This window comes from Asterias rubens, chromosome 8, assembly GCF_902459465.1.
Source record: "Asterias rubens chromosome 8, eAstRub1.3, whole genome shotgun sequence".
NCBI lineage: Eukaryota > Metazoa > Echinodermata > Asteroidea > Forcipulatida > Asteriidae > Asterias > Asterias rubens.
In genome coordinates, this window is record NC_047069.1 from 14,766,204 (window position 1) to 14,789,667 (window position 23,464).

General features: G+C 38.2%; 1 protein-coding gene across 1 annotated transcript in view; it reads right to left on the reverse strand.

Moving 5' to 3' along the window:
• Nucleotides 1-23,345, reverse strand: part of LOC117293450 (polypeptide N-acetylgalactosaminyltransferase 10-like) — a 33,826-nt gene extending 10,481 nt beyond the window's left edge. Inside the window, exons 1-5 of the mRNA XM_033775789.1 lie at nt 23,285-23,345; nt 19,218-20,024; nt 14,883-15,021; nt 13,211-13,355; nt 12,045-12,211 (exon numbers count right to left, since the gene is read on the reverse strand). Of these exons, the coding sequence (XP_033631680.1) occupies nt 12,045-12,211; nt 13,211-13,355; nt 14,883-15,021; nt 19,218-19,418 (652 nt within the window). The 5' untranslated portion in view covers nt 19,419-20,024; nt 23,285-23,345. The remainder of the gene's footprint in view (nt 1-12,044; nt 12,212-13,210; nt 13,356-14,882; nt 15,022-19,217; nt 20,025-23,284) is intronic.
• Between the last annotated feature and the right edge of the window lie 119 nt (nt 23,346-23,464).

Consider the following 23,464-nt stretch of genomic DNA (forward strand, 5'->3'; position numbering starts at 1 on the left):
GGGTTCACACCCAAGTTTACGAAACAACCTGGGAAGCTGCAGCCAGAGGATCACCTTAAAGGAACACGTTGCCTTGGATCGGTCGAGTTGGTCTTTGAAAAGCGTTCTGTAACCGTTTGTTATAAAATCGGTATGGTTAGAAAGATGTTGTAAAAGTAGAATACAATGATCTACACAAATATGCCTCGAAATTGCGTGGTTTTCGTTTAACCTCGTCGACAAACACGTTCGGCCATTTATGGGAGTCAAAAATTTGACTCCCATAAATGGTCGACCGTGTTAGTTCGTGACGTAAAATGAAAACTGTGCAATTTTGAGTGCTACGTGTGTGGCTCATTATATTCTACTTTTAAAACATCTTTCTAACCATATGCATTTCATAACAAACGGTTTCAAACGCTTTTCATAGACCAACTCGTCCGATCCGAGGCAACGTGTTCCTTTAAGGGGATGCAATTTTGTTGTTTTGAATATCAAGAAATAAACCACAAGGGAAAATGACTGGGTAAATTTGAAAACATGTTGGGCTTCTGGCCGAAGATGTAACATCTTTGGCTTCCGGCAGAAGATGTCCGGCTGAAGATTATTATTATTTAAAATAATAAGGCTGGAAATTCATGTGGCCTTCAAGCATTGAGCATTGTGCGTAGTACCCAGTCCTTTAAAATGAAAATACCCAGCAAACAATACACATAATTTGTATGGACAATGTACGATTGTACTCTACAGATACAGATACATAGAGTTATGTGCATTGCTTGGAGTGCATTTTCATTTGTACACATTGCCCACTGCGTATTGCGCACAACGCACGACGGACACATGGATTTTCAGCTTGATAAATAATAACAAAATGTTTTAAAGATGCGAAACAGTAGAAGAAACTTAGGTAAACCAAGTCGGTTTTCATACAAAAAAAGTTTGACCTTTTTGAACAACTGTGGGAGATTGAGGGAGAAACAAGCTGAACTGAAACAAGGTATTCAGAAATTTTTCTAGTGGGTTTTTATATTGGATTTAAAAAGCCCTACTTTGAAATCTGGTGCATTCTACAGTTTTTAGGAGATACCAATAAAATATTCTGATAATAACTAATTTATTTTCTATTAAAGCCATTATACACTTTCGGTACAGACAAAAAATTAAAAGTTCACAGATTTACAAATAACTTACAGGGTTTACAGAGGGTAAGGGTAAACACTTCTCTTGAAATATCATTCCATGAAATGCTTTACTTGTTGAGAAAACATTAAAACAATTATCAATTCTCGACATCGAGAATTACGGATTATAGTAAACACATGTCATGACACGGCGAAACGCAGGGAAACAAGGGTGGGTTTTCCCGTTATTTTCTCCCGACTCCGATGACTGATTGAGCCTAAATTTCCACAGGTTTGTTATTTTATATATAAGTTGTGATACACGAAGTGTGGGCCTTCGATAATACTGTTTACCGAAAGTGTCCAATGGCTCTAAAACAAATCACATGTTTTGGCAAGATGCGCTGGGAGAACCCTGCTAAATATAGGCAGTGGTTCCTCCGTGAGACGACTTACGGAATGTTTTCTCGGTATATGCAGACACAAAGAGTACATGTGGATACAATCAATCTATCTCAGGCAATCATTTGATTGAAACTAGTTCCTGTTTTTCAACCTTGGCTTCAGTGTGCCTGCCTTAAGGAAGGGGGGGGGGGGGGGTTCCTTAATAAAGTAATCTACAGTGGAACTGGGCTTCCTTCCTGGGTTTATTTGTGAAGGGTTGACAGTTCAAATGATGCCAATAGGGGCTAAAGCCTTTAAAAAAACCTGGGTGGATAATATAATGGTTTGATCAAAGTTTTTAACAATTTTTTGCTTCTAAAGCACTCTAGCTGACCCTGTGGTGAAACAGAACATTCGGCAACTGACTTATTATCAGGGCCCAACTTCATGGCTCTGCTTACCACTGAATTCTGCGCTTACAATCATGATTCCCTGCTTATCATGCAAGCCCCGAATATCTGCATTAGCTGTGTAAGCCTAGAAACCTAATAACGTGGAATACGCAAGCGCAGAAGCAAAAATTCGCCGCTAACCCGCGAATGTCTGCGTTAGCCTAAAATGTATAACAATGTGTAGTACGCAAGCGCAGAAGCCAAAATTCGCCGGAAATACGCTTGCCGTAAGCACAGAATTCCCTGCTTCCATAAGCGCCGATTCTATGCTTACGGTAAGCAAAGCCATGAAATAGGGCCCATTATGATGCTGTGACTAACTGTCAGGAACATAGCAGTCGCTGTTTGTATGAGGCCTGAGAACAACTAAAATTAGTTGATGCTTAGACAAATGGCATGATCAGCGTTAAAATAAATCAAGGCAAGGGTAAAAAAAAAATCAAACTTCTGCAATGCGTTTCCAACAGGCCTTATGGATCAAAGTCAACCTGTGTGTAGTTACAGTGTCCTACACTCCAATAAGTTGCCACTAGCCAATCAGCTTGCAGAAACAACCAACGAAATGGCAGCTGCTGAAATTACACTTTCTTCTTTCTTCGAAAAAAAAACTTTCACACCCGCTTTGAAAACACTTTTTTTTATAGATAAACTGTCACTATTAAATCAACCAACATGAAACAAACAACTTTTTGAATTCCCTGAGGTAAGATTTTAGACTTCACAAAATTTAGTATAACTCAATTTGTTCCCACATTGACCCACTTCATCAGATCGTATTCTAACGACATGATAAAATAGATAACCACCAAGTAATTTCATCACGTCTACGAAAACGCCCTCGAGAATTCCACTCCGCTAGTAGTTAGCCGCCTCCGAGGACAGATTGAGCCTGTGACAACCACACCTCACTCAACTATCAATGTTTACATACACATGACTTGATTAATCACTTTAACGCACCCGGACGCACCCCCGAGGGCGCTTTGAGACAAGCCTTTGAAGACGGTCACTGAATAATGAATACATCCAATGAGTTATTCTTTGTGAATTATCAAGTGCCGGTGAGTATGGGGAGATCCAAACGGTGTCCGCCTACGACCCCCTAAAAAAGTACACAACTTTTTCTACTGAGGCTGCCCAGGTACAATTTTGACAAAATTGCTTAGGCCACGCAAAAATTAACATACCTTTTCTCAATCCCTCTCCCCCCCCCCCCCCCTCCCATGCAACGTCGTTACATCTGGAGACTTAGACGACCGCACAATGAGAGCCAACATTGAACGGGGGCAGGGTTAAACAAAATATGGAAGGGATTGTTGCAATACAATAAACTGAGCAACGCAACACAGAGCGACAATTTTAAGATCAGAAAAACTTTAAAATAATGCCAGGTTGAGGAACATGGTCTGAACCCTTGTTGATTTTGTCGAAGGGGGTATTCAAATTTGCGGCTACAGCTACGGCTATAACTGTTGTTAAGGACTTACTTTTCTTCAAGGCATGATGACACAGACATTAGCCATAGCCGTAGCTGTAGTCACCGATTCTGCGACTGCCTAAGGGGCCTTAAGGACCTCTGGAAATTTCTGAATATCAAGTCAATATTCCGTACCATCATCAATTGATTTTAGCATTCCCAAAGGTTTCTGAAATCTTTCACATATTTAATTGAGAACAATATGCAAACAAATAAAGTTGTTTATGCTCTTTTTAAACACAAACTGAAATCTTTTTTAATCAACAATCGGTTTCAACAGTAAACTCTTTTTAACCTACATAGTACATTATTGCTGGTCTTTTCCCCTCTATTTTGACAAAGTATATCCATCTTGACACTAAATTAAAACCACCAACAAAGCAGACACCCAAGCATAATACAATTTATTAATTCACGCTTGATATTCCCTTCCAAAGTCCCAGTTTTACCAGAGGCTAGTGGACTGAACCATAGAGAAAGGAGCCACTCTGTCCTTGCTCTATGATTAACCATGGGATAATTAAGCATCTAGGCAAGTCAATTCAACCACGCTTGACTGAGGATAGCAGGCATACAATTCTTCAGGCTACATGTACCGTAGTACATACATAGTACATTTACCTACATACTGACCAAGGAGGAAGGAATTAGACAGGCCTGACACTTCATGGAGGCAACGAAGGCGATTGCCTCCATGAGAGGCAACGAAGGCGATTGCCTCCATGTCACCTGGGCCCAATTTCATAGAGCTGCTAAGCACAAAAATTTGCTAAGCATGAAATTTCTTCCTTGGTAAAAACAGGATTACCAACCAAATTTCAATTTGTTGCATATTCCTTGTTACTGGTATTCAGCTGTTGTTTGCTCATCCTGAAAATAACGTTGAAATTTGGTTGGTAATCCTGTTTTTTATCAAGGAAGAAATTTCATGCTAGGCAAATTTTTGTGCTTAGCAGCTCTATGAAATTATGCCCTGGGCCCAATTTCATAGAGCTGCTTAACGGTCGATTTTGTGCTTAACGGGTGCACCTAGCAAGTTTTTCATTTTATAGCCTTGCTTAAGCAAGGTTTTTTGCTTAAAACGGCGAGGCAAGAAAGCAAAAAGGGTCCTTAAAGCCCCATTGCTTAAGCACCCTGTTTAAGCGCCGGGACCAGTTTCAAAGAGCTGCATCCCGTAACGGTCGATTTTGTACTTAACGGGCGCATCTAGCAAATTTTTCATTTCATACCCTTGCTTAAGCAAGGTTTTTTGCTTACACAGGTAAGCAAACAAAAAGGGTCCTTAAAGCCTCTATTTTGCTTAAGCACCCTATTCACACAGCGCATAGTGCAACACTCATTGCAACGACGTTATTGTGCCGGCACAGCGGTGATTGTACGTGCGTTTGTATGGTAGGTGTAGCGAATAAACGAGTGTCTAAAATGCTTCAGAATCATGCTGTACAATGTATTATCTTCTTGTTTACTTTCAAGTTAGTGTGTAAACCTTTCGAGGGGCACTTTGAACCATTACAAATAATACATATCAGACACAGAAGGTGATGAATTTTTTTTATCGCCACTCAAGTGCACTCCGCATTTATTTCGCCCGCCATTTTGTCAGCACCTTCTTCTTTTTCGCTTAAGCAAACGATCTAAAATGTTGCGCGCGCAGTTTGTTTACGTGCTTAAGCTAGCAACCGCTGGTGAAATAGGTTTACGCTTAAGCAATTTTTGTTGCTATCGTTAAGCCAACATATTTGCTTACCGTTAAGCAGCCCTAGGCCATGCACACAGTGCAAAATACACTGCCTTCTTCTGTTTTGCTTAAGCAAACGATCTAAAATCTCCGCGCGCAGATTGTTTACGTGCTTAAGCTTGTGTACGTTTAGCATGGAATCCGAATGGTTTTAAGCAATTATTTTTGCTACGTTAAGCGAAAAAATTTGCTTACCGTTAAGCAGCTCTATGAAATTGGGCCCAGGTCTTTGCCTTGTGCCCTTGCAATGCTGCAACATTCATAAGGATTTTTTTAATTAGAATTGTCAATGTTTAAAAATCTTTTAACCCACCCACCCACAATTTTGGGTGAAAAAATATGAAATTATTTAATTTTTTTCCCCTTAACATATTATTGGGTGCTAAGTTACATAAAAATGAAAAAAGTTACATGGAGGAAAAAAACTGTGTACGGTACTTCTATTTGATTTGTTCCGATTCCTAAGTACAAACATGCTTAGAGCTCCTTCCTCTATGCTTAGAGAGGGGGGGGGGTGGATTAATTAATGATCAAACAATGTTCAAACAAATCACTGTCACAGGTGTTTCCTAAAACCCTGTGTAAATAATGTCTCCATCACTACATTAACGCTGCATAAAAATTCAGTTGGCAAAGGTGTTAGATTTCTGTAGACATTATAATTGATGCTACAGGATGTTGCATAAGCCATAGGCCTACAGACCCAATGGTACATTCAGATGAATTATTGAAGTGTGCAAAACTCATTTCTCAAGCAAATGCAGTATTCTCTTCTCTTGTTTATTTTGTAAAGGGTCTGGGTACTTTTTGTAGGACACAAAACACAGATTCACATTAAACTCACACAGTTTGAAGATGATGATGGCAGAAAGTTCCCCTTTAAAGGCAGTGGACACTATTGGTAATTACTCAAAATAATTATTAGCATAAAACCTTAATTGGTGACGAGTAATGGGGAGAGGTTAATGGTATAAAACATTGTGAGAAACGGCTCCCTCTGAAGTGCAGTAATTTTCGAGAAAGAAGTAATTTCCCACGAATTTGATTTCGAGACTTTAGATTTGGAACTCGAGGTCTCGAAATCAACCATCTAAACGCACACAACTTCGTGTGACAAGGTATTTTTTCTTTCATTATTATCTAGCAATTTCAACGACCAATTGAGCTCAACTTTTCACAGGTTTGTTATTTTAAACATATAAATGTTGAGATACACCAAGTGAGAAGGCTAGTCTTTGACAATTACCAATAGTGTCCATTGTCTTTAATAAATAACTTTCTGAGGTGCTGTAGTTTTTGAGAAATGAGTAGAACAAGTCACTCATTATTTAAGCATGTAAAATGTATTTTCGTGACATTGTTTTATACTAATTTCCTCAAAACTACAGCACCTCAACAAGTAACATTTTAAGGGGAACTTTCTACCATCATTATTTTCAAACTGTGAGAGTTTAAAGTAACTCTGTGGACATTGTGTTTTGTGTTACAAAAAGTACTTTAACGCTCAAATGTCTCAATTCTTGACCTACAGGCAGATGTAGATGATTGTGAAGTACTCAAGTCTGTATTAATTCATCCTGACGGTGACTTCTAAGGCTCCATGCATACATTCATGTGTTTGAATTTTTAATTTGATGCTCATATGTCCCCGAGTCCAGACCATAGGGGTACATCTGACACCAACCAGCCTCAACACAATTTCATTTTCATCTCCCAAAGTGCCCTGACCTGTCTGGTTGTCATCTTACACAGTCCTCTTCCTCAAGGACATCTTAGACTTATGAGAATATTGGTAATACAGATCTATACTCTTGGCTTTGTTTGCATTACTCATGTCTCCAGCAACTATGTTCTTCCTTTTTTTTTTTTTTTTTTAACACTCAAAGGTCTCAATTCTTGACCTACAGGCAGATGTAGATGATTGTGAAGTACTCAAGTCTGTATTAATTCATCCTGACGGTGACTTCTAAGGCTCCATGCATACATTCAGGTGTTTGAATATTTAATTTGATGCTCATATGTCTCCAAGTCCAGACCATAGGGGTACATCCGACACCCACCTGCCCTCAACACAACTTCAACTTCATCTAGCTAAGTGCCCTGGCCTGTCTGGTTGTCATTTACACAGTCCTCTTCCTCAAAGACATCTTAGACTTATGAGAATATTGGCCATACAGATCTATACTCTTGGCTCTGTGAGCATTACTCATTTCTCAAGCAAATATGGTCTTCTCTTCTTTTTCTTTTTTAACGCTCAAATGTCTCCATTGTTGACCCACAGGCAGATGTAGACGATTGTGAAGCACTCGAGCTTGTATTAATTCATCCTGACGGTGACTTCTAAGGCTCCATGCATACATTCAGGTGTTTGAATATTTAATTTGATGCTCATATGTCTCCAAGTCCAGACCATAGGGGTACATCCGACACCCACCTGCCCTCAACACAACTTCAACTTCATCTAGCTAAGTGCCATGACCTATCTGGTTGTCATCTTACACAGTCCTCTTCCTCAAGGACGTCTTAGACATATGAGAAAATTCTCTTTACAGATCTACACGTATATTCTACGCTTTGCGCTAGACTGAGCTCCAACAAACAGAGGCTGTGTTAAAGAGAGGCCGTGTCCAAACTGATGGCTTCGGGAGTCGCTATTACCAAATTTATGTGATGCACAAGTATTATTAACTTTTTGTTTCTTTGTTGTTGTTAATTAAGCCTAATTATTATTACTTTTCATTTGGCCATTGATACAAGTAAAACAACATCAGACAGTCAGTCAAAATAATCAGATTACGCAGTAATTGCAATGTACATGTAAGGTCAATTGCCATTGAGAGCACCAATGCGGTCAAAAACACATGTAGGTCAATTTAATTAAGCTGCTTAATGCAGACAATATTGCTTACATGTTTTCTGAGCAGATACCAGTTACATTTGGTACAAGCAAGTAAAATGGAAATTAAGCTAGTTTGACTAGTCTGGTAAGCATAACTTTGTTAGAAGCTCTATGAGATTGGGCCAAGATCGATGTTGCAGCCAGCAGCCATAGACTAAGACACTGTCAATGTCGTTTGATTAAAGCCATTGGACACTTTCGGTACAGAAAACAAAATAAAAGTTCACAGATTTACAAATAACTTACAGGGTTTACAGAAGGTAGTGGTGAAAGACTTCTCTTGAAATATTATTCCATGAAAAGCTTTACTTTTTGAGAAAACAGTAAAGCATTATCAATTCTCGATAGCGAGCATTACGGATTTATTTTAAACACATGTCATGACACGGCGAAACGCGCGGATACAAGGGTGGGTTTTCCCGTTATTTACTCCCGACTCCGATGACCGATTGAGCCTAAATTTTCACAGGTTTGTTATTTGATATAGAAGTTGTGTTACACGAAGTGTGGGCCTTGGACAATACTGTTTACCGAAAGGGTCCAAAGGCTTTAAGACACAGTTGCACTACAGGGGCATTTTCCAAACCTCAGTTTAGGCTTCAGCTTCAACTTGAACTCCTTGAACAACTTGAAGTGTGTATTTTGTCATAGAGTTATATATAAGAACTAGAGGGCGCACGGGTGATGCTTTGTGCACGGGATTGCAAGGAGACACGCGCGCGCCATTCTGTACGCGCGCTGAATATAAAACACACATTGGAGTTTGTGTTTATTAAACGCTATACGATGCTGTTTTGTTCAACTTACAAAATGGCCGCACAAACACACGCTGTGGGATGCCAGTTTTGTCAACTTAGAAAATGGCCGTCTGCGTGCATGCAAGGGCGCGCATATAGGCCAGTGCGCCCTCTAGTTCTTATATATAACTCTATGGTATTTTGTATGGTGTTTCCATGATTCCATGTGTGGTATTTCCAAATTGAGCCCAGAGCCAGAGCATTAACCTAGGTTTGAAAAATACTCAAGACTCCCACCTACTATCACAGTCATACTCCCAACCACGAAGCTACGAAACTCTCTGAAAATGTATTGACAATGAATTGACTAATTCTCTCAAAATAAAAACCTGACTTGTCAGCCTCTCTGGTCTGGATTCTTGGTGCCATAAAGAAAATAACAAATATTTTTTAATATTTGCTATTTTCAAAACATTGATCATGCATTACTGCATATAATTAAGGCAAAGTTAAATGGCAGTATCAAATAATAACTCGTCCTGTATATATAACTCTGAGAGTACTGTAGTAACATTGTATACTTATCCTCACCCTCGTTTACATACAACGATTAAACACAACCTTCCAATTCTTCAGATTACTAAGGCAAGGCTCTAGACACGTAGCATAAAACAACAAGTCCCCTCGATACTCTCAGTTGCCAGGGTGACACATTTCAACGATTTACAACCACGTAAATACAATCCTTGATTAAAAATGAATAATAGCCCAAGGCCATGTGTCATTACTTTCCCATCATGTAGTTTCGATTTAACAGCTTTATGACTATAGGACTCAAGAACCTATTAATTTGCCTAATGTATGTCTACATGATGCCATAGACTGTGCCCGAATAGGCGGCTACAGTTATGGCTACGGCTAGACTCCCCCCATCATCATGTGTTCAAGTACAGCATGTCCTTAGCAACAGCCATAGCTGTTGCCGCCAAGTCAGAAATGGCCGATTGCTTCTAACTGGCTAATTTTCCATCAGAAAAAGGTGTGTTCCGTGTTCACAGCACGTAGGCCCCTAATCCTAACTAACAGCTCCTTAAAGAGAAGGAATGCGTTTGGTAATCATTCTTAAAATTAATGGCAACAAAAACCCTTGGTTAGAAGACTACAGCAGCTTTCGATAGCATCAAGCATTTTGAGAAACATTTCACTTTGAAGTAATGTGGTTATGTAGAAAGTTTTTATACCACAAAACTTAAATCTGAGAGCGTTACTACAGTACAATTCTCAGATTGTGTATTTCTATTAGTGATTGTTCTTGCTTCGTTGACATATTTGTTGATATCTCAAAGGTGTTATCCCCTTTTGAAATTAAATTTGCAGATGTTTTTTTGTATAGGATAAATACACTTGAATGGTTAAAAAAAAAAAAAAAATTCTTTAAAACTTTGCGCCAACCTTTTGTTTGGAGACGGACAGTTCAATTTACATCGGTTATCCGATGGCAAACATGATCACGTACGACCTCTTCAAAAATATATGCATGTAACAGGTATCATGGGGATTCCGTTACGAGTGTAACAAAAACGCATGAATAAATTACAGGCAAGAGTGACTATGGTGTCAATGATTTATTCACCGTGTGCGGTATCCATGACATGATGTGACAGTAATCAGATGGAGGGGGAATAAAGTTATCAAGAGCGTCTCTATCTTGAGGAACGAAATACATTAATATCGGAGGTGTGGATTTCACCTCCGGGGCTGTTTCTACCCTCGGGTGAATAGTACTGAGAAACGTGCATGCTATGGGGTTGTGCCCACCATGTACACAAATCACATTTTCTGGTAGTCCGGGGGCTCTTATTTGGGAGAACAATTCCATAAGATCACAGGGCTTGTACACAGCTCAAAATGTTTACTGGACGGTCCTGGACCAGGGGGCGATGTTTACTGGACCAGGGGGCGATTTCACAACGACAGTCCTAACTTAGGACTAGTCCTAGTAGGACTCTTTAGGAGTGATTATAAATTTAAGGTTAGTCCTAAGTTAGGACGAGTAACCCGTCGTAACTCAAGATAAGACTAGTCTTTACTCTTTGTGAAATCCACCCCAGAAATGTTTGTACAAGACTCCAACAGAAATGAGAAGAACAACATTCTGAGTCCTAACAATATGCATTTAAATGCATTATACACTTTTGGTAAACTGTATTGTCCAAGTCCCACACTTCGTGTATCACAACTTATACATAAAATAACAAACCTGTGACAATTTAGGCTCAATCGGTCATCGGAGTCGGGAGAAAATAACGGGAAAACCCACTCTTGTTTCCGCATCTATTTCAAGAGAAGTCTTTCACCATTACCTTCTGTAAACCCTGTAAATTATTTGTAAATCTGTGAACTTTTTTTTCTTTTTTTTCTGTACCGAAAGTGTATAATAGCTTTAAATGCACTACATCATCTGTACGAGAAGATTGATCTCATCTGTGTGGGTATTAAAAGTGTTATCAATACCCAATAGAATTGAAAGGTATTTTTTGAACACAGAGTCAACATCTGAATATAATTGATTTGTTTCTGTTCAAGATCTAAACACTTGAAGTATTGTTATTCAATTGCAAAAACACTAGACCGCCAGACTGGTCCGGTCATAAGTTCACTGGCCTGACACTAAAAACCATTGGCCTCAGGTCCAGTTTGAAATTCGGGCGCTGCAGGCCTGATACTTCACTAAGGCAACGAAGGTGATATACCTCTATTTTTTATTTTTTATTTAATTAATTTTTAATTTATTTTTAATTTATTTTTTATTTTTCATATAAATACAAACAAAAAATTACCAGCAGCAGTAGCCGAAAGGGTCACTTAACAATGGTAAAAACACAAGGAAATTGCCTTGGTGCCCTTGAAATGTTCCAGTAGAAATTCACATTTTCTTCATAGGGTGCCCCTTTACCAAGGAGAAAATGCCTTGGTTCCCTCATCCATTCTCAAATGAAGCATACAGGCCTGGGGTGGATTTCACAAAGAGTTAGGACTAGTCTTATCTCGAGTTAGGACCAGTTACTCGTCCTAACTTAGGACTATCCATGTAATTTGTATATCTCCTAGGACTAGTCCTAAGTTAGGACTAGTCCTAACTCTTTGTGAAATCGACCCCTGGCCCTGTATACACATTATAAAAATATACACTTCGTACTAACAAAAGAAACACTCTTTTCCTTGACACTTTTCCTACAAAACTTTGTACGTACCTCTATCGCTGTAGTCATCCACTAAGATGATCTCGTGTATCAGCTCAGGAGGTGATTGGTTGAAGACGCTGTGTACAGTACGCTTCAGTGTGGACAAGGCCTCGTTGTGAAATGGAATCACGACGCTTGCATTGGGCAACTTCTCCAGATATTGAATCTCTTTACACCTTGTGGGTTTACAAGAAGAAGAAAAAGTAGTACACAAATTTGTCGTGCCTCTATCAACTTCCTGAAACCATTATATTATTTATCCTCAAGGAAGTTATGTGAATGAATCTCAATGTTAATAATCATGCAGTGTATCTGTATCTGTATGGTTGAGCCGGCAAAAGAGTGTCTAAAGACACATCACACCAGCTTTGCGCATTGTGTGGATGGGATGGCTTAATTTTTGAAGTGCTTAGCGAGAGTGTCTTTGAAGATATCTAATGAGTTGCTGGAAATCACACTACCGGGTAAGGCATTCCATTCCTTGATGGTGGCCACAGTGTACACAGTGAGTTCTTATTAAGTGTTTTTCACACTCGAAAGACATCCCAAAGTGCTCATTATAATTTTTTTTTCTACAGGTGTGTAGCACTATGTTTGGAAGTGTACCACCCAAATTGTTATTTTATTTTTTATTTTTTACAAGGTGCTGTGGTGCAAACTTAATGCAGCCAACCATTCCAGAAAAAAACTATAGGGCGAACCCCTTTCTATGTTACAATTAGTGTACTGGGTTTCTTAAACAACACACAGGACCTATGGCTTTACATCCCATCCAAAGGACGAGGCAATTTTGACTCCCCCCCCCCCCCCTGCGAAATATTTCCACGGGAAGATGAAGTAGAAGAGAGGATAGATAAAAATAGCATGACCTCCCTTTAGTCATAACTAGTTTTTACCTTCACCTGTCTTAAGCAATAATACATCAAAGCAAGATTCCAGCCACATTGTTTTGCATCAATCACTAGGAGATTAGTATACCCTACACAACGAAGCCCTTCCCAAGCGCAAACAGTTGCAGATCAGCTCCTCAAGGTGATGAATATAAATGGTTCCTCAAGGCGCTGGATATAAACAAATGAATTAAACAAAATAAAATACAAAGATAATAAGATAATAAAAATGGCCTTGCCCTTTCAAAGATGAAATTCAAGGTCTGAAGAGAAAAACCTGGTTACCTTGGGTTTCTGATGTCTTTCAGGGATCGGTCCAATGAAATCATATCGCTGACCCTCTCATTGAATCCATTGGCCGCTGTGTCGGCTTTCTGTGTTCTCTTCAAGTCTGGTGTCATTACTACTCCCTTGCCGTGCTCTCCTGGACCTGATAAAGAAACAGACAAAGAGTAACTTTTATAATTTAAAGGCAGTGGACACTATTGGTAATTACTCAAAATAATTATTAGCATAAAACCTTTCTTGGTGACGAGTAATGGGGAGAGGTTGATGGTATAAAACATCGTGAGAAACGGCTCCCTCTGAAGTGCCGTAGTTTTTTTTTGCCGCAGGTTTGTTATTTTATGCATATGTTGAGATACACCAACTGCGAAGGCTAGTCTTTGACAGTTACCAATAGTGTCCACCGCCTTTAATGTAGGCAAATGCTTTTATGATATATTTTAAATATATTTTCACAGCCGTTCATGCTTATTTGTTTCTGTTCCCAATTTTAATTTATTTAATCTTCATATGTATGCTTCAATTTTCTTTTCTAAGATGTTTCTATTTAATTGTTTACTTTGTACATATACATATATTATTTGTATAGAGGCCATATATGGATATTTTTAGTTGTGTATTATCCTTTCCTGTAATTGGCGGCTCGTCCGCTGTTGGTTTAGTCAATAAATATAAAAACCCTTGTAAGTTACACCATGGCTCCATGGTTATACTCAGGGACCAATTTCATAAAGCCTGTAAGCACAACAAAATTGCTAAGCACAGAAAAGCATTAATTAGCAGAGACAGGTTACTATTCAAAATAACATTGAAGTTTGATTTGTTGTGGCTGGTTCCCCCTTTCAATTTTTTTGCTTTGCAAAGAAATTTGTCAAATCAGACAATTAAGTATTTTTCGCTTTTACAGCTTTACAAAATTGGGACCTGGTCTAACTTCGTCGAAATTTTCTCACAAGTTTCCAAATAAAAATAGTCACTTGCTAAATTGCTAGGAAACATGTGGGTACCCCTGGTTGGACGAACAGAATTAAGCCTCTCTCTCTTGGGTGATTTACTAGGATCTTTTCTCAGTCCAAGAAAATCCACCACCATGTGGTAAACTTAATGCCCAAACACGGTCACCGCGGTCAAATGGTTAGACTCGCAGGACTTAAAAACGTTGTGGCTTTGAATCCTGCCAAGCTAACTGCTGATTTCACAATGACAAGAATAAGTATTGTTTTCTAAATACTGAATAACAGTTGATTAGTTTGTGCATTTCATAACCGGAACACGGTTGCTAAACCAATGTCTATTTATAAGGAAGATCGCCAGATGCCAGCTTGATGTTTATATCCCCTTGTGGGAGCTTTACCCAGTTCCCTTGTTTAGAAGAGAAGCTAAATTCTAAACAAACAAACAAACAAACAAACAAACAAACACCCCGACAAACAAACAAACCCCATTATTTGGGTTGATTATGCTAGTACGCTTGAAAAAAATCAAACAACACTGTCAGTTTATAAGTGCAGTCATTAAATAGAAACAAACAAACAAACAAACAAAAAAACAAAAAAACAAACCATTCAGCAAAATTTTACCAGCATACTAATTTCCCCCAGAAAAAAAAATGCATCAACTTAAAGTGTGAAACAAACAAAGGGTGGCTTTAAGGTTATTGTGTTTTACAAACCTATTCTTAGTTTCTCTGCATCAAGTCTCTCGTAGTTGTGCCAATCTTTCTTTTTCAATGATTGTTCGCCGACGACAAATTTCTGAAATTGTCTGCCACCCACGGCTGGACTTTCTTGCTTTTCTTGCTGCTGGTTAACCTGAAAGGAGAGTGATAATATGTTAGAGTAAATTACTCTGTCTCAGAGGATCACCACCACCTTAGGGTCTCTGATTAATCTAAAGCAAAAGTCAGAAGAAGAATTGAGAAATTTCCTGAGCGATTAAGCAGGAAATGACAACGGATCATGGTGTAGTGCACACTTATACATGATTGCGGTCAGAGATAAAAATAAAACACTTTTCTTCCAACTTATCTCTCTTCGTCCATTTACCTAGCCAACCTGCGAATGTTCCCCTGAATTTAAGCCCTGCTTTCACCACTTGTTGTCACAGAGCTCCACATTTAAGATGGAGAGCCGGCCCACTGCAAGGCCGACCAGTAAATTCACGACCGGAAAAGTCGAGCTGTCTTCTTTTTTTCAACTGAATAATAATAACACTCGTGAAAGATTTATATCTTAAAGCTAAAAAAATATTATGTTCAATTAAAGACCCTTTTTTAGCCTGATCTTCCAATTCAGATAAACCTGCTTGTTCTTCAAAGAAAGAATTTTATTGCGTATTTACTGTATTAAATTTCCTCGTATTTATTCTGGTCTTGAAAAAAATTATTTAGTCAAGTATGCCTATGATTTAGAACAAATTTTGAGTTAGTGTAAGCCCTGTGTTCTTGTGAATTTTCCCCATAAATTTGGGCCCATTATCATTACAATAAAATCACAGGATAAAATGCAGTGCATCTTCGATTCAAAATCGTAGCTGAGCCCGTTCAATTTAGAGGAACACGTTGCCTTGAATCGGACGAGTTGGTCTTTGAAAAGCATTTGGAACCCTTTGTTATGAAATGCATGGTTTATTTAGAAGTATGTTTTAAAAGTAGAATATAATGATCCACACAATTATGACTCCAAAATTGTACAGTTTTCCTTTTACGTCGCGAACAAACATGGTAAAGTCAAAATTTTGACTCCCATAAATGGCCGACCGTGTTTCTTCGCGACGTAAAAGGAAAACCGTGCAATTTCAAGTCATTTTAGTGTGGGTCATTATATTCTACTTTTAAATTATCTATCTAACCATTTGCATTTTATAACAAATGGTTCCAAACGCTTTCAAAGACCAACTCAACCGATGCAAAGCAACGTGTTCCTATAATGATCAGGCAGTAAATGAAAGCTCGTATCCTTGCAGAGGGGGCCTCACAACAAAAGCGCAGGGCGCCACAGCAATTGCTGCGGGTCATTTCATGGCCCGACTGGGGATTACAAAGTCAGGGGAATTTCAGAGTCTCAACAATGGTGTAATGGCACAGATTAATTATTTGAGTACAGAAACCCACTTTATCCTGAAATTATAAGAAGTACCAGTCTGAACCTTGTTGAATATCCGCAATTCCTATTGTTTATTCACTACTCTCAAACAGCATTGTCTGCCGTCGATGTGTTTAAATTACAGTTTCAGTTTTCATAATTTCAATTTAAATTTTAAATAATTTTTTTTAAATGATATTGGCGACAGCAGTGAAAAATTGATATTCTTCTGAATGAGTGATTTCTTTGTATTGACCGACCGGGTATGCATCCCAGGATCTGTGGGTTATGCTAATAAAATGGGTTAATATGAAAAATCAATATTTCCTTTATAACAAATACTGTACTGATCCAGCTGTTGTGTAGTGTTTGGTAGTAAGGTCAGGTATTTCTTAAGGGCTTTACATTATTCATTTTTTGCAACAACAAACAGAACCAAAAAAAATACTAAAGAGAAAATGAATTTCCTCCCATTCTCCAGATTTGAGTAAACACATTGTACAAACTTCCTGGTAGCTTTTTAGGGTAAGTAACAAAAAACAGCTTTTGTTTTGTCAAGGATTAATTGGGTTCATTTCAAATTGCAGCAAAATACTATTTTTATATTTTGCAAGAAAAGAATATATCAATAGATGGAATGCAATAGGCGTCATCGGCCACCATCTTTGATGAATTGTGCACGCATGAAGAGCTATCATTGGCTGAAAGTCATTTTTCATTGTTTTATATCAAAGATGGCGGTCAATGACACGTATTGCAAATCATCTATAAAAAGATAAACATAAACAAGAGATAACAACTTGATGCAAATAAGCAAGACATCTGTTGATTTAGGCCTGGGGCGGGGGTTGCATAATAACAGAGTGGTAAAATTCCTGATTGCAACCTCAAATCAAATTGAATTTCCACTACACCGCTGGGCCGAAACTCATAGAGCTGCTTAAGCAGTAAGTATTGCTGAATGGTATTAAGCACCATGTTATTGTGGTTTATATAGGTACTTGTTGTGCCTTTGAAAGTTCTATGAAATTGGGCATAGAACCTGATCTTAAAGGACTGTTACAGAATTGGTAAGAAACAAAAATCGTATTGATCACAGATTTATATAAAACTTACACGGTCTAATGATGATGATAGTGGAAAACATCCCTTGAACAATTTCTGTCTGAAATTTCATATTTGATGAGAAACAAATAATCTAGTTTCTCGTTCGGAGTTTATCGCTCAGTGAGCGTTTTATTCATTTTTGTTTTGGCATCGACGCAATGCAAAATTTGTAATCGGTTTTTCACTATTCTCTTGTGACCCAGATGGCCAATCGATCTCAAACTTCTACAGGTCTGTCAGTTTATGTATATGGTGGATTACATAAAGTGCTTACACTGCCACCAACTTTGTTGCTAGCAAAACCAGTTCTGTAATGTTCCTTTAAGTTCTAACTCAGCCCTTATGCAAGATAAATATATAGTTTGTTCAAAGTAATAAACCACAAGGGAAACTTGATTTGTATAGAATTTTGAAATGAACAATGAAAAATTTACCAGACTAGGACTTGAACTACGACCTTCGTATTAACGTGTCGGCACCCCACCAGCTGAGCTATCTAGCCTAATATTTGGTAGTCTCTCTTTTTTTGTCAATCACATCTTTGTTCGGAAAACTGACATTACTAGGGCTAGATACGTGTACATGTACATAGCTTAATTGGAAGAGCGCCTGGACATTAATATTAAGTTCGCAGGCTCAAGTCTCGCACTAGTATTGTTTTATTCGTCAAACCAAAAACAAATACTTTTTTGCTGAACTTTCTGAGGAAGAGTTTTTATCATTTACTAACATCAATAAATCTTATAAAAAATGTAATGTAACAAAAACCTTCAGACTCCGGTTTTTTTCAGCTGTGGGGTGACTGGCCAATGCTAAAATTACTGGACTTTTTTTAACCAGTGGTCTAGTGGATATTTCGCACCCTAGTTCGGAATGGTAAATTTTACTGGGACTAAGAGTAGGATTACTGATATTTAACTCCCCCCCCCCCTTTTTGTCCCCCTTATTCTATGTTTACCCCCTGCTTTTTTCTGTATGCTTTCTAACCCCATTCATGTATTTCCACTTCACTGCTTATGTTTCACTTAGTTACCTGTTCATGTTTGTTGTGTTGCCATTTAGCCTTCGAGAAAGACTCTGCTAGGGTCGAAACGTCAGGCCATTAACTATTTTTTGAATTTTTTGATACTTAACTCCTGAAGATACTCTTGGATGTACATGTAGTCCATTGTTACTACTTTATAACTGGTTACTAGTTCGACAAAAGCCCCTCTCACAGAACGCAGGGGTCCCCAACTCAATTTTAGCAAGGTTGTGAAATTTAACAAATTGCACTTCGTGTAAAATCAACAATGTTTGGACTGTCAAAGCATAGAGCAGTCTCTTCCTTGCTCTATGGTCAAAGGACCTTTAAAAATCTTTGTGCTAAAGAGTAATTTGTCTTATTGTCTCTGCATTTTTGGGTTGTTTATTTGTAAATACGCAGAAGAAGCATAGCCCTCAAAATAATCAATAGCATGGTGCTCTGCCCTATTGCAAAGTTCCAATACAAATTTACGCTTGACTCATAGAGTGCCCCTGACCAGAGAAAAATGACACGCCCCTCCAAGAGCAAAGTTCAAGGCCTGTATTCATAACAGGTATCATCATCATCATTCGGCATAGACTTGCGTCCGTGGCCGCCTCGTCCTCAGGTTGTAATGGTGGCGCACTCCTTGAGTTGCCACCATCACCTGGTGTCTTTCAATCGCTTCTCGTCTCAGTTCTTTGACGCTTCTTCCACTCCACTTTGTGACGTTGTAACAGGTATCATGCAATACAAACCATCCTTATTTTTTTGAGAAATAAACAAACTTTCACAAATCTAAGCGTCTTACCTTTGGTAATAAACTGTCTTTTTGTAAAACTTCAGCCTCCCCGAGGCTTTCTCCGTGTCCTTTCCTCTCCCTGACGCTGTCTCCTGGGTGACTCTCATCATTAAAGTCCTCCGTTCCTCGTCTGATCAGTAATGTCCCGAAGAAAAACAGCAGAAATATAAAGATGAGGTAGCGCAGTATCCTTTGCTTGTGAATCCTCATGATGGTTGGATTAGTTCATAAGATGCTGAGAGGAGAACCAGGCTAGGGTTTTCACTTTAATAGTTTTAAAAGTAGAAATTTGTCTTGGTACAGTCGACGAGCGGTTTCTTTAGTACTGATAGTTTCAGCTCTGGGTTAGAAGAAGCTAAGATAAGGCTGCTATGATGAGAAGTGTTGGTTACGTTAGCGCCTCCATACAATGAAACCACTTGAAGCATTGAAAGAACTTTGGCTTAGAAAGTTCAGGTTGAGCAGGAACTGACGGCTTAGTGCATAATGGTAAAAGTTATCAACAAAATCCTCCGAACACGATCATAATGTGTTCATTACAGGCATCCAGTGTGTCTGCATGGTGGGGCTTACGACAAAGTACACACTAGACCTTGTAGTTCCTGTTCGCACACACAAATAAACTGGCTATCCCCGATGAGGCTCCGTCACATGTGTTCACACTGCCGACAACAACTCACATCTGCGTTGTGTGAGATTATTCAAACAGTAGCCGTTTCCTGTCTGCATTATTTCAGCAGCGTACACACAGTCACTCTGGCTATGCGCTGGCTTTGTACAGGGATCTGCATGGACGGTTTTTCCCCTACAGCTGTTCTGTTTGTAAAGCAAATTAGAAGACAAGTTATTAATTCACTACGGAGCAAAGAAAGTTGTTAATTCAAAACGGAGCAAAGAACACGCAGTACTTTATTTATGAATTATTAAAGAGACTGGGAAAGGCAGAATGCAAATGCAGTCCTTCAATTGTAGAATAAAAAAGTGGGATATAAACTACTCTCCTTAAACTATTGAGGAGAGATCTTTCCATTCCTTAGAAACAAAAATTGTCGAACCAATGGACCCTTCCCATGAAATATGCTAATTACATTCACGCATGCGTACAGACCCTATTGGTTGGCAAACGCCTTAGAGTTGTGCAATAAGCAGATGCGCAATCGTGTCTGCGTCGTGCAGCCGTTAGCTGTGTACAAAACAGCGCAATGTTCCCTCAATTTGCCAACCAAAATATTAGTGCGCACACGCCAGGTGAAATTAACGTATTTCGTGGGAAGGGTCTATTGATTCAAACTTCACACATTAGTCTAGAAAGTATAATTAACAGATTTTTAAAAATCTGACTGTATGTTTTAAAGGTATAATACAGGATTGGTATGGATAAAAAACATCAATGTTGTTTAATTTTGGTCTAAGAGCTTACTGATTATGAAGTCCTTTTTTGTGTGAAATATTTCCTTCTGAAATCAAGTCATACATTCAAGGAAACAGTATCTGAAACCAAAACCTAAAAACGCAACATTTGGCTGATTTTGAAAGTTTGTACAACCAAAATTAACGACAATTTGTTTGTTTTTCACTGTTTTCTCCCGACTCACACAGCAGATTCCGCCAATTTTTCACAGGTTTGTTTCATAAATAAATCATGGCTATCTCATAAAACATTAACATGGTCTGTGGACCGATCAGCGAAACCAATCCTGAATCATACCCTTTAATTATTGAGGAGAGCTGTCCGCACTCATTAGAGTTAGACCCAAACATCACACATTGTAATTATGAAGTCAACAAAGTAAAAAAAAAAAAAAAAAAAAAAAAAAAAAAAAATTGAAAACCAATTTCATAAAATCTGACTGTTTATGTTTTAACGAAGATAGAGAAATAAAGTGTACCTCTGAAGATTCATCTAGGCAGACCAAAGTGCAGAATTGGATTGGCTATTTGGTGTTTGGATTATCCTTTAGGGAAGTATTAAATTAGCAGTGGCAGGCCTTGAAAAATTGCTCTTGATTGAAGGGGCACAGCAGTTTTCCTCTGGGGGCACCCTATGATATGAGGAAAATGTAAATTTGTAATTGGAACTTTGTCGCGAGGCCTGCTGTGATTATGAATTTGTTTTCAACCTGACAACAAACTCTGGAACTTCCATAAATTTACCCATATTAATACTAATATTAGAACCAAAATAAGCAAACAAAAATAAGATAAGGAAAAAAGTAAAGTCAAATGCATATAATGTACATGTACTCTTTTTGTTTTTTTGTTTTTTTTCAATATCTGTCGTACTAGCTAGTAATACGACCAATAATGACAAATTTCAGCGCCCAAGAAACTGAATACAGGCTGGAGGCAGGCATCATTCCTTCCTCCTCTCTCTAACTTCCAAAATCCAAGTCCAGTTCTTAAGAAAAAACACTTACTGCAGTACAGAGGGCACGGAATGATAATAATATAATAACTTCTTTACATTTGCAGGCCTGGATTTGTCCTAAACTTAAGTAGAAACTTTATTTCGAACACTGCTAAAAATATATATCCTGGTGTCATGTGTTTTCAGTAGGATAACAGGAATATTGTTCACAATCAAAAACTAAATATTGTTTTTCCAAATCATCTGTCCAATTTTTTAACAATAACACTTACACTTCATCGTGTGTTAAAATTTTTCAAGTTTTGGTTTTACGTTGCGAGAGACAGTCCGCTTAACAGTGCTTGTGCATGCACGACATTGGAGCACTGTCACATGTTTTCACACCTTTCATTGGTTGGTATTTTATTAGTATGGCGTGCAAAATAAATAAAAAATATTATTCAATTACTACTTAACAAATTTAATTACATTTTTGTCCTAAGGCATTTTGGCTACTATATTAGAATCCAGAGATTTCATAAGGCATGAAAGTAAAACACCCCACCCCCCTTTGAAACACACACACTTCATAACAATCCGTTTTCCCCCATTTCAGACCAGTAATGTTTGGTTTCAGGAGATAAGAAACCAATCAATGATATTTTCTCTTTAATGTAGACTTAATATTTATTACGCTAATCAGAATTTATTACAGTATTCAGTAAATCAAAAAAAAATATTAAAATATTTTAATAAACCGCGCCAATAAAGTATCTAAACACTTACAAATGGTCAGATATATCGGAACCTGAAACAGTATGCCAAAAAATAATTATTCATTTCGAGTCACCGTTAATTTCTGCACATTTTGACACATCTTGTGTTGCGCTACGATGTTGTTTGGTGGATTTACGGGCTTTTGCAACTTTTGAAATTCGACCTTAAGCCACTTAAGTGTCCATAAATCCACCAAACAACATCGTAGCGCAACACAAGATGTGTCAAAACGTGCAGAAATTAACGGTGAATAGAAACGAACAATTAAGTTTTTGTATACTATTTCAGGTTCCGATAAATCTGACCATTTGTAAGTGTTTAGATACTTTATTGGCGTAGTTTATTTTCCCCATATTGGCACACCATAGAATCCCAAATAGTAACCACCTCACGTGATCCATCTAGTGACTAAAGCAGAATGAAACTCAATCTAGCAGATAGTAATTTTGTTTTGAACTTTTGAGGTTGGATGATGTTTCTTTGACTCATTTGAATGTTGGCATAATAATGCACTAGTGATTAGTACCAAAAATCAATCATTTTATAAATGTTTGAGCATAACCAACGACAGGAAACTTTTTTCTCAGCATGATTAAGCCTGATGAAAATACAGACCGTGAGTAAACTGCATAGCTTCTGTCACCGGTGCAGCTTGCACAATCTCGCGATAAACGGGAATCAAAGTTGGGGACCGAAAACATATGAGGGTCGATAACGTATGACGCTACAATAATGGTATTGATAATCACTTCCTACATCACACCCCCCCTCAAGTCCAACATTATTTGTGAGCCCCGCCCCTCGAATCCGTACCACTGTTTGAAAACTCAATAAAGTTAACTATTTTAGACTCTTTAAACCATATTTTGTGTTAAACCTCACCCTCACATTCTATTATATTACAAGAAAAGTGTAAATGTAAAACAACAAGAAGAAAAACGATGAAATTTACCTTTTAAATGCTCCACGAACTAGTCATCCGTACACATCATGATCACAGTACACCGTGGAAGCGTAGCGCATCGAGAACTGCCGTTTTTAGCTCCAGTCTATTTTTACTTTCATGTAAAGTTTATTATCAAAATAAAATGAGACGTCAAGAGTTCAGACGTCCCCCAAAAGAGCAAAACTT